Genomic DNA, 19,201 nt, shown 5'->3' on the forward strand with positions numbered 1-19,201 from the left:
ACATGCCAATTATTAGCTTAACAACAAAGGGCAAATAACTCCTACTCTAGTCCACTTTACATCTTAGTAGTTCCAACCTGTATTAAAGAAAGAACATGTAAATCATGTAAATGTATATAAATACATATCGTGTGTGTGTGTGTGTAGGGCAGGTGTTTTTTATTGACCGCCAGTTACTGTGTAGCTCAAGGTCAAATGCTTGCACCATGTACATATAAACCACGTCTGTGGTTAATATCCAGCGGCGTGAGATGATTGAGGGTAATAGAATAGAGCATCCCTCTGTGAAGACTTACGTTTCTTGGTATTTACTGAATATGTAAATAATGTTCTTGTGAGAGGGATGAATTTAAGTGGACACACACACAGAGCGGACACTAAAGCTAAGCCACAATACAGCACTATGGCAAAGAAAACACCCAAAGCAGTTGTATTAAAATAGGTTTTTTGAGTTTTTATTTTCTCTTTTGGCTACATTCCCTACAATTGCAGCAGCATTTTAGAGACAGATCACAGGTGTCGAGCTGACGACGGGGATTCAGAGAGAGAGAGAGAGAGAGAGAGAGAGAGAGGAAAACAAGCGGAAAAGTTTCACCCAGGACTGCTGAATACGCTCTGGCTGCTGAGAGTGTGAGGTCTCCAGTCAGAGTGGCTGTTCTGGGGTCAAGGGTCACAAGTTGCCTAGCATCAGGAGAGCAGTGGCTCAGGACACATGGGCTTAAATCGTCGTCATTATGGGCGGGGTCCGGCCCACCTTCCGTCTCTTCACTTAAAATTATTATTCACACACACACGCCTGCTCAAGCGCACGCACACAAAATGTTACAGTCAGGTCTGCAAGTATTTAGATGGTGACAGTTGTACCTTGCCTTAATTGTTTTGGAAAGCTGCAAGCAAAATGTGAATTGTAGACTTTCAGCTTTAACTCTAAGAGCTTAACAAAAACAGTAACTGTTCAGGAATGAATTATTAGCCATTTTTACAACGCTGTGTTTTCAAAAGATCACAAAAAACTGTACAATCTAGCAACTAGCATACAGCTAAAACCATCTACAAGCACCAGGGACAGCTCCTTTAGCAACACTGCCTCCATCATGTTTGACAGACAATGTGGTACGCTTTAAATAATGAGCCTGTCCTAGCCTTTGCTGTCCACTTCTCGTCCCATTATTCCGGTACAAGTTAAGTCTTGTAGCATCAGTCCACAGAATCGTGTTCCAGAGCTGATCAGGCTTATTAGAGTCCAATCTGGCTTGTCTGTTCTTGATCATTCTCAGTTATTAAACCCTCTGTATTCATTTTCATGAAGGTGTCTCTTGATTGTAGACTTGGAAACTTGACTGATTTTCCTTTTTTACGTGACTAGCTGTTTTTCATCAGCAAAGGATTCTGACACCCTCCACATCTCAAGATAATTTGGCATTACTCCAAGAATGCTGAATGTCTTTGTGGCTGCCTGTTTGGTGCTGGAGAGAGATCACCGATTGGTCATTCAAAATGTCCCAATCACAATTTGCATGAGATTGGCATTTGTGATTAATATTAAACAGGGTTGATTTTAGCAGAACGTCAAAATGGCGGCTCAGCGGTTAGAGCTTTGGGCTATTAAAGAGAGGGTTGGGGGTTCGATACCCGGGCTCGGCCAGCAGCCACTGTTGGGCCCTCGGGCAAGGCCCTTTACCCTCACTGTGTGTGTTTTACTGGTGTGTATATGTGTGTTCACTGCACGGATGGGGGGAAAAAAGCGGAATCCAAATTTCATCTGTCACAAAAATGTCACAAATGGTAAATATTTGACTCAAGCCTATCCTACAGCTATCCTGACCACCATAGCTCAAATAATTGAGATGAAGGGAGTGCACTTAAACTGGCCTTTGTTGTCTTCCAAGGTTTGGCTTGGTGCTGCTGCCACTGTACCAAACTGTTGATTTTGCCACGTCCGAGGTTTCAGCCGTCGCTCAGCTAGGATTAATTTTTAAGTAGCAGCACCCCTTTGTACTTTTGATGTAGACACTGCTTGGCCATTAATTAAATGCTTTATATACACACCTTGAATTAAAGCTGAAAAGCTACACCTCAATCACATTTTGATTACAGCATTGTAAATCTGCTAAGGTGGTGTTCAGAGGTGTAAAACGACCATAATGGCGTGATTAAATACTTGCGGACTCGGCTGCAGAATTGTTTTTTTCTTTCTTTCTTTTTTTTTTTTTTTTTTTAAATGATCATCATGCTGTGATTTCCTGGCAAGTACATGTTCTGCATGACTTCTACATTATAAATCATACAACAAAAAAAAATCTAAATAAAAAGCAACACTGTATAGCAGCAATGTAAAACTTGCTTTAGGAAAGAAAAATAAAGAACAGAAGGAAAAATCAGAGGAAGGATCAGAACCTGCAGGAACTGTATCTGCTAACAGACACACAAAATGTATACATCACGGCTGGAGGCGCTAAAAGAAGTTCTTATCTTCGTCGCTGGCGATAAGCAGCCCCCCAAAAAGTCCTTATTTTGTCACTGTCCAAAAAAAAATTTAAAAAAACAAACAAACAAAAAAAACTCCCACCTCCCAAAAGGTTAATTTTATGGGAGAAGGAATGAATACATTTCATGTATCAAATATTAGAAATCTGTCGTTAGGAGATTTTCTTATGACAGTGACAACATACTAACACTGACTATGAGACACACACACACACACTTTTCCCCCACAGCATCTTTGATGGACACACACTCCAGAGCACAGGCAACACACACAGACACACAACACTGGCTTCAAAATACACATGTACACCCCCCCCAATAAGGGGTCTAACAACAGAAACAACAGTGAGAAGTTTAAATGTAAAGTCTCCCTCCGCAGTGCCTGTACGTTTCTGCAAGCACAGGAACTTCCTCCCTTTGTACTTTTCACTGCTTCAATAAAAACACTCTCTTTCTAAAACCATAAAACTGCGAAGCTGTACATTTTCAAGTTTTCCCCATCTGTGCTCGACACAGCTGCATCCAGGAGGAGGCGAATTCGGTCATTCTTGCTCGTCACCATGGCAACCACTGCCGGACCGGGGACGTGTCTTTAGGCTCACGGGTCTCTCCCCCTTTCCATCTGCGTGGGGAGGGGGTGAGCAGGTGAGGGAAAGCGCTGCTGAAAACAATCAAATCATACTTCAGGCTGGAGAGATCAGTAGGAGATGATGCCAGAAGAGGCGGGGCTAGAGGGCGTGGCCTGCAGGTTTCCTGACGAATTGGAGCGTCTGATGTGCGGAAGCAGGTAGGAGTCGCTGCACAGCTGGTGGACATCGTAACGATCTTCCTTTCTATAGGCCAAACAGCGCCGAATAAACGCCTGAGAGAAAGAGGATGAGAGAGGGTGCGATTTTAAATTACACACATTAATTAAACTTTCGATGAATGTGAACATCTCTAATGCATTGACCAGGTGTTAAACTTGAGTTTATCACATATGCGGATGTTTGGTCATCACTGTAAGATATTCCATTACGTGTACTATACAGACCTTGGCCTCATTGCTGACCACAGGTTTAGGAGGGAATTGGACTTCAGTGGCTTTGAGGATGGTGTTCTCCTGGAGGATGTCCTGCTGGGACTGATTATGGCCAAAAGGCTGCAGAACATTTAAAAAAAAAAAACATTTAAAATGTACACCTGAGTAAAAAATTCCTTTCTCCAAATAAATGATTCAATTAAAAAAAAGAGACATTTTCTCCAACTGCTTACTAAACACCAACAGTTTAACTGAGATTTTGTTAAATGTTTGGAATTTGTTATTGCCATGAGGTACAAACAGCTGCATAACACTTCATAAACTGATCAGTGAGGATTTCTAGAAAGTACTTTGCAAACATTAATGAGCTAAACCCATGTTTGCATACATAAACAATACAGGTTACTAAAAAAAGATTCCCTTTTGCATTCAGCAAGATTCTCTTTTCATTACAATTTGCACAGGTGCAGTAAAAACTGTTCAATTGTGGAATATTTAAACAGTAAACTGTGGGTGAGTTTGTGTGTGTGTGTGTGTGTGTGTGTGTGTGTGTGTGTGTGTGTTTGAGTAAATGACTGTTTTGTGGTACCTTGCGTCCATACAGACACTGGAAGAAAATGACACCCACAGACCAAACGTCTACTTTGTTGGAAATCTTTGGAGGTTCTTTTCCAACTACAAAACACTCTGGTGGTAAATACCTGAAATGTTTAAAAACCTTCATTAGTGATTGGCAAATAGCTTAAAAAGTCCTTCATACGCAAAAATGCATTCAGCCTACACAAAACGCTAAGCTAAACTGTAACTGTAAACGCCGCAGGACACTGAACATGATCCAGGCTCACCAGTAAGTTCCAGCCCCCTGCGAGGTCAGGTCCATGCCATCAACCCCATAGTTATCATCATCCATGATCTTCGAAAGACCGAAATCCGTGATTTTTATCTCTCCGCACGCCGTACCATCCACCAGCAGAATGTTCCCTAAAGTGCAGAAAGCAAATCTTTTATAAGGACGTTGCACAACAGACAAGTCTAATTCTCAAGTGTTACTGCAGGCAGCTGTGTTTATGACAAATAAATGGCTAACATTATCTATTTTAACTGTGTGATCCAAACACTCCCTTATTTATATTAAAAAAATTATTAAATAAAAAATGGTTATAGACCAGTAGCAGATGCAAGTTCATGGCCAAATTGGTGACGAATCTTCTAAAAGCAACGTACTTTTAGTAAAATATTACCTTGCATTGACCAAATTGTCATGCGCACCAACATAATGAAAGCACCCAAACTTGAGAATCAAAATTGTTATGGAAACACTATGGAAACTGCCTGTAATAATGACTTAATAATAATAATTATAATATAATAATTATGACTTGAATTAATGTTCATGTGCAACCTTGGATTTAGGATCAGGGTTGGCCGATTTCAATTGCAAAGCCATAAACTTGACTTTCTGTATGATAAATCTTTTAACCAAACGCAAAGGGCAAAAAAAGAATTTAAAGTAGAATTTAAAATGTATTTACTATATAAGTTATTGGCATTTTTTATAGTACATACAGGTTATTCTGTTAGCACAAGAAGACAAAAAAAGAAAAAACAAACAAAAAAAAAAACCCCACAAGTTTCCTGCAAAGTTTGGGAGGATCCCAAGCATCCTCACCTGGTTTGAGGTCATAGTGAATGATCGGCGGCTTGATCTCGTTGAGGTATCGGAGAGCGTTAGCAATCTGCATGACAATGGAGCGCGCTTCTTTCTCAGACATCAACTTGTGCTGCTTCAGATAAAAGTCCAGATCATTTCCCTCACAGAACTCCAACACTGTGCAGAATCTAGAAACAAACAATAAACCAAACACAAAAACATGAAACAGTCTACAGCACCTGGATCCAACAGAAAACAGCCACAACAAAGCCAAATACAATTCAGTGTCCCAGAACTGTTTGGAAAACCAGAGGCACAATTACAGAACCATTATTTCCATTTAGAGAAAGGCAGAGCAGCATAGTGCAGTGAGTAGCGTGCCGCGCTCGAGTAGCAGCGATAGAGATACTGCTTTCCATATAACAGGTATAAGAGGAGGATCACAATGATTCTAAAGCTGCTTTTTTTAAGGTAAAAATGCTACATAAATGTTGCTTTAATGACAGATACAATTTGTCTAGCCCGGCAAAGTCACAGTTTCTGGAAGTGGTTACTCACGTGTCTGTGTCCAGGGAGAAGTAGTCGTACAGTTTGACTATTCTGGGATGGTCCAGTTGCTTGTGGATTCGATATTCCCTACAGGCATGTCTACAGTGAAAGAAAAGGACATATACAGCAAACAGTAGTGTAAAAGAGAGCAAGACATCTGAACACAAACCATAATGTGTTTTACATACTTATGATAGTTTTCCTTTTTCTCTTCTCTCCAGTTCTTGTTGAGTTGGTGGATCTTAACGGCAGCATAGCGCTGTTCAAACAGGTCAAATGCCTACACAGCCACAAACAAGTCAGAGGTCAGCAGTGTGTGCTTATGTGATTGTTAAAGAGAGAGGGGGGGGGGGGGTGTAACTGTAGTAGAGTGACCGTCTACGGCAGAAAAGAATTACCTTGTAAACCTCACTGAATCCTCCTCTTCCCAGCAAGTGCAAAAGTAGATATCGATCATTGAGAGTAGGATGATCTTTAAACCTGAATAAAACACACCAAACTTAAGCAATTGAGCCCATAATGGTGTTGTTGATAAAACCACTTCTCATATGAAACATTTCTCCACTATGGGGAACCACCATACTGGTCAAAATTTTAAATGGCTGAGATAACTGGCTAGTAGATTAGCTAGGTAGATTATAATGAACTACATGAACCCCCGTGAAATAAGTCAAACAAAAGCTGTCATGTAAAGTCTGCAATCGATGTAAAAAGGTCTTACAAAGATTAAATTTAATTTTAAATGTAAAAAAGAAAGGTGAGAAAACAAGTGTGATAGATATAGGAAGATCCAGATGTGGAATGAGGGACACAGGAACAGTGTGAGAGTGTGAGCATAAAAGCAAGAAAGAGACGGAAAAGAAAGTAAGATGGAGAGAGAAAGACTTACTGAGAGCTGTCCTCATTACTGATTCTCTTCAGTTCACGAATATGCAAATTTCTCACTCGCTCTAAACGCTCCAACTCAGCCTGGATTTCTGCCTCCTCCTACACAGACACATATATACATGTAACAAGCGCAAACGCATGCTTGAACATACATACATATGAACGTGAATACACTAAGGACATATTCCTGACTGAAGCAAACAAAGGCCAGCTCAATGAAATGTGGTTCTTGCCTGACTGGCATTAACTGCTAATGCACCACTACATTTTAGTCCCTTAATGCAGGCATAAGGCTCTGTAAGCATATGTGTGTGTGTGTGTGTGTGTGTGTGTGTGTACACGTGCATGTGTGTGCGAGACCTTTTTAAGATGGCCCAGTCTCAGTTTGAAGATTTCTTCCTGTTCGTGATATTCTGCTACAGTCAACCTGCAAGACCAATGAAAGTAACAGCTGTTAGAATGGCACTCTGTGTGTATATACACACACTTTCAAGGTGTTTCTTCTGGTCCATTAATTACATTTTTAAATGTAAAATGGCTAATACATACAGTTTTAAGTTTTAGGTTTATTACTAGTGGTTAGGGTTTTGGTCTGAGGTTATAGTGGTTGGTATGTGGGTCAAGTAGGAGAGAGAATAAGAGATGTACATTAAAATTTAAAACAATAACATTTATGTCAGTGTGTGTCTGCAGCCAGAAACATACACAATACAAGTATGCAATTCTGCAAAGGTGTAAATCTGTGACCACAGATTTAAATTTATCATGTCCTTTTAGACAACCTTTCGGTATTAGTGGTAGTCTCTGAGCTAACTGTGCATTTCCACTTAATGGGAGGTGAGGTAGGTGTGGGGTTTGTGAAAATAAATTGAGCTATTGGATAATGAATTACAGTGAGAATTAATTATTTTTCCCTCACCTTCAAAAAAAAAAAAAAGTTTAAATTCTCACCGCCTGCTTAATCCTCTGGGTTTTTTTTTTTTAAACAGAGGATTAATACAGTGATCAAAACAAGTATATTTTTTGACAAGGTTATCATAGTGATAGTGACCCGTAACATCCCTAAATATAACACAAGAAACAGTTCGAAGCCATTTGCATATTTGCATGTGTTCTGTTTCTGGTCTACATGTGTGCAGTTGTGTGTTACATACAGAGTAGGTAGGCTGGGTTTGAGGAAGGGGTCACTGTCGGCTCCGTTCACTGCTTTGGTCTTTCTGGGTTTGGATTCTCCATATGGGGTGGGACTCTGAGAGGGGGTCGTACTGGGGGGTTTGCGCTTTGCTAGAAGTTTCCGCTGCCTTTCAATGTCTTCCCTCTGCTGGTTCACCCACTCCTGTTGTCTGCAGACAAACATTTACGCATTGACATCATCTCTGAATCATGTGCACATATAGAAATGAGCACTTATGGTCCAAATGCTGTGCTAGAAGGTTTTTGCAGTATTCAAGAAATAGTCTTAACAGCCAACAAAATATGTACTGGTGTGAATGAAACTGTGTATACGGAATATATGTACATCATAAACAAATATGTATATATGAATATTCAGACCTTGTAGCACACTTTGTGTTGTGGACATAACTGCATTTTTCACCCATCAATCTACACTTAAACACTCATGATGAATAAGTGAAAATATGTTTTTCGAGAGCCACAAATGACATCACAAACTGTAATCTCCAGTTACACACCAGTAGCAACTGATTCTTAAACTGCTATTCCCAAACTACTTACAAACACACACAGACACACACACTAATGAAATATGCAGTAGCTTTGTGTTCTTCCAAATGTGCTGGCTTGTATCACAATAAATTTTATCTTCATTTCAATAAAACAGTCATATTGTAAAGGGAAAAAAAACAAACAGAAGAGAGACAGGAGAGCCAAATAACTGTCTGTGAATCCCCACAAACCGATTGTAACAAGGCATTGATCAAGGCAAGAATATAAAACTACAGGCTATAAGTGTTCCCAGGACCACAGTAGCCTTAATGATTCTGAAATGGAAGAAACAAGGCATAACCTTGAACCTTTAAAGAGTTGGCTGTCCCATCAAAACTTGGCATGTGGGAAGGAAGGGCCTTGACCAGGAAGGAAAGAAATAACCTAATGGTCACTCTAACGGACCTCCAAATGTTCTTTGCAGAGATCAGAAAACCTACTAGAAAAAAAACATCTGTGTATGCCTCCATATATCAGGCCTTCAAGGCAGAATGGCAAGATTGAAGCTGCTGTTGAGTAAAAGGCATAAGACCGCCCACTTGGAGTTTGCCAAACGGTAATTGGCAACATGTGGAAAGAGATTCTCTAGTATGGAGAATATCTGGTACCATATCTGGGGAACAAAAGGCACTGCACATCACCTGGGTAATTCCATCCCTATGGTGGTGGCACCATCATGCTATAGAAATGCTTTTCAGAGCCTTCGGAGCGAAGTTAAGATGGCAGTTCACAGATGCTTACCAGCATTTCTATTCAGTATTCTATTCAATACTATTGTGCTTATTTTAACTCTTGTTTTAACTCTTTCTTTACTTTCTTTCTTTACTTTATTATGCATATGTAGTTATGCATTAGTCTGAGAAAAGTACAGTAATAAAATTATAACAACCGTTTCTTTATCAAAATAGTACAACACTGAGGTGCGCAAGTGTGTGTGTGTACCCTTACTTGATCAGGTTCTGGAAGGCATATCCGTCAGTCCACTGCTCTGTAAATGAAGCTCCGTGTCGGACAGGGGTGAAGTGGCCAAGTCGCAAGCGGTCCTGCATGCTTTTCTCCCGACATGACTGTTTCTCCTGCGTACTCTAATTAAAACACAGAACATCACAAGTCACATACACAAGTCACATACACACACACACACACACACACACAAATATACACAGGCACCATTCAACAAATATGATCATTTAGATTTTTTTTTCTCAACTGTACAATCCAGACTTAATTATTTACATAATTATTTAATTCTACAATTTCTAAACTAATAGTAACTAAACCAAAGTCAGAGATCTAAACCCTCAACATACACACACTAAAACATACAGTAAATGCGAGCATACCTTCTCAATGAGGAGTTTTTTGCTCATGGTAGTGCATTTGTTCAGTCGCTCTTTATATCTCTCCAGCAGCTTCTGCTGTTCCTCAATCTGTCTCCGGAGGTCACAGTTAGCCTGAAGAAGGAGATGCGCATGCTGTACTTTTATCCTAACATGGGTGTCTTCTTCCATTTCACCTCATCTATATGCTACTACACAGGAGTCAGCTGGCATTTTTAAAGAATGCAATCAGAAATAGGAACTACATTTGTAACTTGACATGAAAAATTTTAAGTACCAAAATAAAAGATAATCAATTTAAAACAATTTTTAAAACTGTCTAATTTTTTATTCTGTAACATTTGTTTTTGACTGCAATTTTATTCCTGCTTTTAACAACATTAGAAAACTGCATCATAACAATCCCTGTTACCAAGTCCCATCATTTCTTTCTTACCCTGAGCAGATCATCTATTCTTCCTTCCTTTTTCTCCAGATCAAGATTCTTATTGCTCTCAAGTGCAGCGAGCTTCAACAGCGTAAGGTCAGTCTGACCAAAATAAAGAAGTAGAGAAAGAGAGAGATAAAAGACTGGAGAGTTAAGGTCAGGGTCAGTGATATACCATCAAAGATATGTACAGCACAAACAGGTCAAGCAACTTAGTGTGTGTCTCACCTGCACAGTTCTGCTGCTGAGCTGCTTTGGGTGTGTCGTGGGATCAGTGAAACACAGGCTGGTGGGTGAGGAGCTGTTCTGTCTGACCTAGACAACAGAAGAAAAAACCAAAATGATGCAATCTCAGTTTCTTCACCCAGCAGCAAAACACAAACACAAACACTCACACTTACAATAGATCCAGGTGCAGAGTGCGAGCCGTGCGGGGAGCGGAGGACAGGAGGAATACCCCTTACTGGACTGGAGCCATTTCCACCCTGCAGCTAGAGCAACACAATCACCATCAGTACAGTCTGAAGAAGAGTAAGAACTAAGCTTGGAGAACAACAAATTCACCATCAAATAAAATCCTAAAATGTGCAAGACCAACCTTGGCTTTTTTTTTTTTAATTTATTTTTGAACAGAGAGTTCCACATCATGTCTTACAGACTCCCAAGAGTAATTAGGTACAGCATTCAATATATGAACAATACAATTTAAACAGGGAACATACTCTCTCACATAGGTCATATTTTAATTTAAGGCTGATTATTAAACAAAAAAATGACAAAAGTTCACAACTGACTAGAAAAAGCATCTCTTCTGTTACAGAAGATAACAATAAAAAAAAAGTGTCTTTTACATAGATTTTCTCCTTTCTCCTGCAAAGCCACTGTCATGCCACACAAAGCCTGGTTTGTAAAGCAAGCAGAGGACACCTCTTTTCCGATATCTAGCAAGCCTGGCAGTGATGTCCTACTCAACAGTGTTCCTGATGAACATTGTGGGAATGAATAGCTCAGAAAACCAACTACACAAGTAACAAAAGCACCATATTCTCAGGGAGCGGCTCTGCCACCATCTTGCACTAGGGCTAGAACGCTGGGGTAAGACTGTGGCATTTTTTTTTGTTTTTTAAATGGCACATTGAAATGACATCAGCTAACCAGGGTCACACAAGTTCTGAGTGTACCAATTTTCTATCATCGTTTCTGACACCTGACTGACTGACATTTAAAACCAATGACTTAGACACATCCACTATTTTTTTACTTACGTCAAAATAATCGCTGATCTTAGCCCCTCTGCCGGAAGACTTTCCTGAAAAGGAAAAACAATAGAGGACATCATGGAATCTGAATGGCTGAAAACCTAACAGGAACCTCATTCCATTCCAACAGTCATCTAAATATCACTGTATAAATCATTTACCATAACAAATGTCCTGAAGTATCTTATATTTATATTTTACCCATTTCAGTCAGCTTTTTAAGCTTCTAGACCTTTTTCAGTAAATAAAATAAGATTATTAAAAACATATTTCTAAACAATGGGGTTGAGGTGTTCTGTACTGCTGTGTAAAAATCACAGAACACTTGAGGAGGAGAATAAGCTATAAGGCCTATCTGGAGCAAATCACAGCTGTTATGACATTCCTTGTAACTCATATAAAAACCTATACAAAACAGGTTTTATGGCATTAGTTAAGTTCTCATAACCCACATGACCAGAAAGTCGACCACACCTTGGTTGCTCTCTGACTGGTTGTCAGCTTTTCTCTTTCTTCTTGACGACTCAGAGTGCTTCTTCTCAGGTGTCTGGAGGAAGAAGAAAAAAAGGGGGGGGAGGGTGGGGGGGGTCCTTCCATTCAACCAAGAAATCTGATGACCAGAGTGTAAGGACTAAATTCAGGTCCATCACTCAACAAAAAAATAAGACATATATATTTTTTTTAAATTGTCCTCAAATTTTTGTCCTCAATAAATTGCATTTTTAGAGCATTTGACGGCTAGGATCAATAAAGCGAATTTTCAGAAGGATTGGTCAGATATTTTTAAATGTGGGCTCCATTATTTGTAGGTTGTCTGCCATAGTAGACAGGTTTGTACAGGTTTATTTAATCTTATTTATTCAATTACTACATTTTCCCTTAGCAGGCCCTGACCATGTACATAGTTTAGCAACCTCTTTTTTTAATTCCCTTTTTTAAAAATGTATCTAATCAGTCAAGACGTGTCTGAAATTTGCTTCTTTAAATTTGCCCTGAAACTAAGGCTAATGTAGCTAACGAGTAATGGAAGTGTATACGACACCAATTGAGACTGTCCAAAATACACACCTAAACATCACACATCCATCAGTCAGTGTTATGTTGTTAAAGAACATGAATACTTTTGGGTTTCTGACACTAAATAATTATTTTTTACAAAATACACAGAAGTACAGATACGTACCGAATATGCAGGAGAACCTCCTCTTTTCAGATCAGAGTTCTACATGATACAGAGACATGTTAGCATCACAAAACTTGTTGACATTAATGAGCACTCCCAATGAATGGTCAATATGTTACATTTGGTCAAGTCGATCTGGGTGAGCATGACAGAGAGAGACAGAAAAACAAACACTCACCTCTGACTCTTTATCACTTAATGACCCCAGACTGCCAAAGCTGTGGTTAGAGCACTCATTATTGTTCAACCCCTAAAAACACAAGAGAGGCAAATGCACAGCAAGCCATTTTAGCTTTCTTAATACCATAAATTCAAGCAGTGCATTTAAAAAAAAAAACCTGCATTATAACTTTAATATCAACTTCAATCAGTAAGAAGTACATCTTAGCATTTTGGTTCAGTTAATCTTATTCATACAAGCAAAAATATGTTTAATTGAAAACATCAATGAAATCATTTTTTACACTGAACCCTTTCAGACCACTTTTGCCTCTTAGCGAAAGTTAATAGCATAATAGACTCACTGGGTTAACAGCAAGCTCCAGTTGACCAACAAGGACCTATTTATTTCTTCATTAAATCATGTACATCGTTCTCTATACAGATTCTACACACTTTCCATCCGCCATCTTTGCTGGTGACATTTGGTTTCATGCGCTAATCTGTGATGTCACATCCAGTCATCTCCTACTCTAGAGGTATTTACTGAGTGTTATGTCATCAGGGTACAGACTGTCAAAAATGACAAAATGCAAAAGGTATGCAACAGTGGCCCTATTGTAAGATATTTAACCCTAATGTAAAGATTAAACATGCCAGCCATGCTGTGTGCAAGCATCGCACTTTTTACCTACAGGAAATGTAAGGATTAGAAAAAGGGAGAAAGAAGACTAAAACACAAAAGAAAAACAGTGATAAAGAAAGCGATAGAAAGAAAGAGAGAGAGAGAGAGAGAGACATACACACACCTTGGCTCCTCCGCTGGTACTTCCTGTGCTGCCACCTGTGTTGCCGCTGACGGCCCCCATAAAGCGGGCCTCCAGTAGCTCCTGGCGGCGTGGGTCCAGAGACTGCAACTCATCCATCTCTGCAACATACACCAAAACAGATTTAACTAATAAATATGCGTATTTACCACATGCACTGAACAATCTAAACCGTGCTCTCTCAAATTTAGACCATGTGGGTTGGGATTTAAATGTAAATTCTGTCTGTGCTATTATACATTTTTATAGACGTCAGGGTGGCCCACAACTCCATTTGTGCAAATTAGCATCAGCCATCGTTAGTTGCATTAGCTCAATTACAAAGCATAAAAAGCCAACTTTAAGCAGTTCGTTGTTAAGACCACAGCTCCATACACTGCAGGTGCTCTTCTGATTCACCAAAGAGGCAAGCTCTGAGGCAATCTTGACAAATGACATCTGACCTATAAAGAGGCTTTCATATGTAACAAAACCTCTTTCAATGCAGTCTCTTTTCAGGTCTTTCCTCTTGGGACCCAAACCCTACGACAGTGGAGACTGGCGCAGAATGACCACCCTCCATATTTAACTATGACACCATTCAATGGATTACACCGCTTCCAGGTGTAAGGTGGACTCAGCTCAGCTGTGATGAACCTTAAAAACACCAAACAAAACCTCATCAATAAAAAAAATGGTTAGATGGTAGACAGCCACATCTAACTCACCTGATCTTCATTTATTGGAATTATACCTTGTTATATTGATTGTTTAATATGTGTAATTGTTTGACTCCAGGTCAAACCTCAACGTCCAAAACCTAAACCTACCCCTAATGTAGCCGATAAGCAACTGGGTGTAGACAGTTTGCTGATCTGTTCATGTGTAGGTAAGCTATAAGAAACAACTGACAAGTTCTCATCAGCTCATCAGCTTTTGTGAAATCAGGTCCTTTCATGAAGGCCAATCCTAAAGGGACAAAATGGCCACTAAACATTAACAAACAGCCCCAATACAGCCTTCAGAGACTAGATGTATAAAATGCTTCTGTTTTAGCAGGGCCTCCTCTCCTGCTGCAGCCTTTGCAAACCTTGGCCTGTGTGACACACCCGCCACGGCAAGAGTCGTGCCAAAAAGTGCCCGCAGCCAAAAGATCCCAAGATGGAGGATGGGTGGCGTTGTGGTGCATATGAAGGTCAACAGGGCAGGAAGAACACCGCTGGCAGAGTCAACACACACACACACACAAATTCTCTGCAGAAGGATGAGCAACAAGCAATGAAAGATTCCTAAAAGCCCATCATCCACCATACTGTATACAGAGCACATCGCTAATTCACTGCAGGATGCTACAAAGAGTATCCAAGCAGTGATGCTTCCTAGCTGTCTTGGCTCTGAAGTCTGCACTGCAGGTTTCAAACAAATGAAGCTCAGACCAAGGTACAAGTACTTAAAGAACCATCTCAATCAAACATGCTAATATGGCCAACAACGAATGGAAGCCCACAGTCACCAATTAACCCCATTTCCTTTCCATGAAGCTAACTGGTGACTAATCACTACTACTTGACCGTCAGCTACATCAGCATATTTCCTTAAAGTCAACTTCCCATTTAAAGGCCATCTGCTATCTGCATACATCCCACAAGTAAAGTCTCCACCCACTCATGGATATCAGTGTTCTGTACTTCCCAATCTAGGACACCAAGTACATCGTGAAAAGAAAGCTGGACATTTTGCGCATGGGGAGGTAGATTAAAAACACACTTTTGCAGCCAATATGTTATGTTATAACTACCCCCTCACCAATAACTAGCCCCTCACCTTTACCTACTTCAAATGCAGTCCACCAGCCCAGACATGTTTGATGTCTGAGGTTTGCTTCTTTACTTCTTTTTGCACTGAAGCTACAATGTAGCTCACAAATGTGTACAAAAAAAAGATATCTTATAAAGCTGAAAAGAATAGTAGCAGCAACCTTGAAGCCTGATTTTTGGCTCTTGTCTGCCCGTCAGATTTTATTTATGGTACAGTATGCAATGTGGTAGAAACCGCAGGACAGTCTAGCAAATCTGGAGTAAGGGGGGCAGTTTTTTTGCTTTTCTTGCTGAGCTATCAGTTTACCAGAAAGCTATGAAGTAGCATCCCTTGCCTGGAGGGGTTGGGATCTATAAAAACAACCGGGACTGCATAACGAAAAATGAACAGGGAAAAATATTTAGTACATTTGAACAAACATCATAACAAGCAGCACGTCACGTCTTAAAGGACATTTACCATGTGACCACAGACAGCGTTGGCTTTCCTGCCTTTGCGCCATTATGTTACACATTACTGTTATTTTCTAGGAACATTTCTGTCTGTAGTCTCATCACCAACATGTGGCCATTCAGTAAGGGCCATGTTCTGTTGAGCTCAGATCTGGTGTTTGATTTGGCTAGCCAAGAATTTTCCACTTCCTAAGCACTGCAACAACTGCTTGGCTGCCAGGGTGGTGCATTTAGAGGTCTGCTGTTTAAGAGCCCCAACCAACAGTCTACCTTTACTCTCCAGACGGGACTCCAGACTCTGCCCCGTCCCACACAAACACAGACTGATCTCGAAACCACAGGTTTCTCAATCAACACATCAACAGCGTTTTAAATGAATCTCACACAAATGCTGATCTGTATGGGTTCAATGACTTCATACTAATATCCAGACCCTGAGCTGAGCAGATCACTCATACCGAGGGATATTTACAACCCTGAGCATCTGAAGACTGACGGACAGGTTGATTTCAGCTGATGTGTCCCTCCTGAGACGGACGTGCCATGCGCTTAGCTCTGGGTAGTGATTCAGGGGAGGTTTTCACTGGTGTTTTAAACATCTTACCGCAGTTTGGGCGAACAGTGTGTGTGTGTTTCAGTCTTGTCGTGTATGTTTTGGGCTGTTTAATGTGCTTACTGACCTGAAACCTGAAACACGGAGCAACAACTCCATCAACAACAAGAGGGCACAACTTACCCGAGGGAGTCTTTACCACCGAGACACAGAAAACTTCCAACCCAGTCAGACACAACGACGTTATCTAGCTACATCCACTCTCCCTAGGCTTCAGCGGACGACACGTTATCTCGACTTGCTTGTTCACTGCATGACTAGACAATTCTGCCAATTTTACACCGAAAATATCCACCTCAGCGATGTGAGATATCCCAAGCTAATGGCACGGCTAGGCTAAGCTATCTACCTAAGCTAATCGCCTCCAAGTGACCAGCTTTGACATCGTGCTGAAAATCTCTCGATCACCGACAGAAATCCAAACTTTGAAAAATGTCCGTCAAATCTAAACTCCTAGGGTTGTATTTTTCGCCCACACTGCGATTGTTAAGTTAGCTAAAGCTACATTCATCACCCAGACAGACACGTCGCTGCTAACGCATCTCTACTAGCTTTGAGATTTGACCACAGCCAACGGCCTCCGACTCGGGTAACGTTCAGGGTCAGATTTCGGCGATTTTTCGGCATCATCCAACAAAACTGGAGGACATCACGAAAACGGATAAACTGGAGGTCAAACGTGTGGCGGATTACCTAATCCACGGGTTGCAGAAGGGGAGATATTTAGACGAAAAAACTAGGACCGCGGGGTCGGAGACCAAAGATGGCGGTGCGTCCAAACTTGAGCGCTGCCACTCCGGACCCTCTGGAGCCGCTTCACGGCGCTTCGCGGCGGGGGAGAGCGGAGCACAAGCCCGCAGCAATCCGACCGACCTCCCGCTCCAACATCATCCACAGTTACGGCCCATCAGCGCCGCACTGAGCTCGGGTTCCTTTTCTTATATATTTTTTTTTATTACTTCAATAAAATCCAAAGTCTCTCCCCTCCTCCGCAGTGCGACTCACAGTGGGATCCGTGTGTGCATGTAACCTTTGCAACTGGCGTCATGCATCTCGGTTCTGAACACACACACACACACGCGCGCGCGCGCAGACACACACTTTCAAGTATGTATTTCTACCCTTGTGGGGAACCGCCACGGACCTGGTTACTTTACCATAGTTACATGATGCTAAGTGTGCGGCTAACGCAGCCCTGGGAACATTTGGTTCCTAAAATGACCCCCATACACATATACACAGTTGACAGCGGGGACCACAATTAATTATTTGGGGTATTTTGCTTTTTCTAAATAAAAAAAAAAAACATAAAAGAATTATAATAAGTATAAATAAAATCCTCGCCTGAAGCAGCTAAATGTCCCCACAACATCCAATGTGTCTCAGTTTCCTGTCATCATCCTCTGGGCAGTATGTCCCCATAAAACAGTGAATACAAACAACGGAACACACACTCACACAGAGCTATATCGCGAGGTTCACGCACCTATTAGCACAGCACAACATGCCATCGATGCGATGTGAAAACAAAGGAGGAGGAGGAAGAGGAGGAGGCCCAAAAAATCCAAGTGTGTAACTCAGCGCCATGTTTGCTCTTTTCTCCTGTGCACTGTAAAAACTCTCTGCTTGTTGCATATTCAAAAATCAGATATTTTACTGTTTTATCATGTATGCATGGATAAATATCACCAATATTACACAAGTCCTGCAAATATTGCAGATGACAGCTAAGTAGAAAGCACCTTTCCTTGCTTGGCCTGAATAAGTAGCTTTAGATACAGAAATGAGAAGACTGAAGAGTCAGTGCAGGGTGTTTTCATTATTGCTGTAGTGATGAAGCTGGGCATTCACAGGGCACAGATGGCAGCTGTGTGTCATCTATCCAGGCACACAAATGAAGAAAATACATGAGTCATATTGTTTTCCTGTCTAGGCATCTCTGAGAGCTAGAGGTTTCTATATTAAGCTTCAAGATCCAGATATTGCAAAGCTACATTTCCTTTGCAATTAGGAAATGTAGCTGATGACAAATTGTGTAGCAAGTATGACACCAATACAGACGAGATCATGTATGCTCTCTCTCTCTCACTCACGCACTCATAAAGACGCATAGGCAGAGAGAGGGATCAGATGTTTATCATTTGACTGCATGTCCTGTATTGATAATAAAAAAAAGCCTTCGTACAGTAAATGGAATTGTACACCCAGCCGAGAAAGACTGCTGACTGTCCAAATGGAAAAATACCAGCACCCCCCCCCCCCCCACACACACACACACACACACGTCTACAGCTATAAACTGAAACATTCTACCTAAACTTTCCATGCGCTGACCACAGTCATCATGCCAGGGTTTGTTTAGGATGAATCATGGACACTGGGCAAATGTGATGTATATGTGATGTCAGCTATAATGTATTCATAGCATATTATTAGGCTTATATATCCAATGTATAAAAACTAGATTTTCTATTGCATTATCATACCACATCTAAATTGTATGTCAGACCAATTAAAAACATTTAATGGCAAATACAGGCACATTAAATATCCTATTGCATGGAAACAAACCAAACCATACAATAAGAATCACAATATATAACGGCATTCCAAATTGTCTTCAAATACTAATCCCATTTGTCTTATAAATAGATTTGTAAGAAGTGCTTTTGCAGTCTTGCGTTGCGAGCGCTATGTGATTCTCATTTCTTCCTGAATGGTTTTAGAGACACAGTGTTTATTGGACTGCAATTTCTGATCAGTGGCTTCGTTGTGTAGAAATCAAGTCAAAGTGTATTTGCTGCTGTCCAATAAAAAAAC

The 19,201-nt window shown here is 40.7% G+C and overlaps 1 protein-coding gene across 4 annotated transcripts; it reads right to left on the reverse strand.

Annotated features, from left to right (window-relative positions):
- Positions 1 to 428: 428 nt before the first annotated feature.
- Positions 429 to 17,424, reverse strand: tlk1b (tousled-like kinase 1b). Of its 4 annotated transcripts, XM_072683981.1 has the most exons (23): positions 14,589 to 17,040; positions 13,993 to 14,155; positions 13,502 to 13,620; positions 12,712 to 12,783; positions 12,534 to 12,572; positions 11,825 to 11,960; positions 11,357 to 11,400; positions 10,493 to 10,582; positions 10,320 to 10,406; positions 10,101 to 10,193; positions 9,668 to 9,778; positions 9,273 to 9,409; positions 7,751 to 7,939; positions 6,957 to 7,023; positions 6,598 to 6,695; positions 6,107 to 6,188; positions 5,897 to 5,988; positions 5,718 to 5,807; positions 5,178 to 5,347; positions 4,354 to 4,489; positions 4,098 to 4,209; positions 3,521 to 3,628; positions 429 to 3,349 (listed from the first exon to the last, which is right to left on the reverse strand). In XM_072683981.1, the coding sequence occupies exons 3-23, from the start codon at positions 13,616 to 13,618 to the stop codon at positions 3,185 to 3,187; spliced, it is 2,235 nt and encodes a 744-aa protein (XP_072540082.1). In that variant the 5' UTR covers positions 13,619 to 13,620; positions 13,993 to 14,155; positions 14,589 to 17,040; the 3' UTR covers positions 429 to 3,184. The 4 variants fall into 4 exon arrangements, with proteins under 4 accessions (XP_072540082.1, XP_072540081.1, XP_072540083.1 ...); XM_072683980.1 differs by lacking the exons at positions 13,993 to 14,155; positions 14,589 to 17,040 and adding an exon at positions 17,075 to 17,424; XM_072683982.1 differs by having other exon boundaries at positions 10,493 to 10,576; positions 13,993 to 17,040.
- Positions 17,425 to 19,201: the final 1,777 nt, after the last annotated feature.

The sequence above is a fragment of the Salminus brasiliensis genome, chromosome 7 (assembly GCF_030463535.1).
Source record: "Salminus brasiliensis chromosome 7, fSalBra1.hap2, whole genome shotgun sequence".
NCBI lineage: Eukaryota > Metazoa > Chordata > Actinopteri > Characiformes > Bryconidae > Salminus > Salminus brasiliensis.

What these genes read in the sequence shown, in the direction of transcription:
- tlk1b (XM_072683980.1), bottom strand. Translation starts at nt 13,618, where the DNA reads ATGGATGAGTTGCAGTCTCTGGACCCACGCCGCCAGGAGCTACTGGAG. An exon ending in GCCTTCCAGAACCTGATCAA is followed by an intron (nt 7,940 to 9,272) that starts GTAAGGGTACAC and finishes GTTTGTCTGCAG; the next exon opens with ACAACAGGAGTGGGTGAACC. An exon ending in GATTCAGTGAGGTTTACAAG is followed by an intron (nt 5,989 to 6,106) that starts GTAATTCTTTTC and finishes GTGGCTGTGTAG; the next exon opens with GCATTTGACCTGTTTGAACA.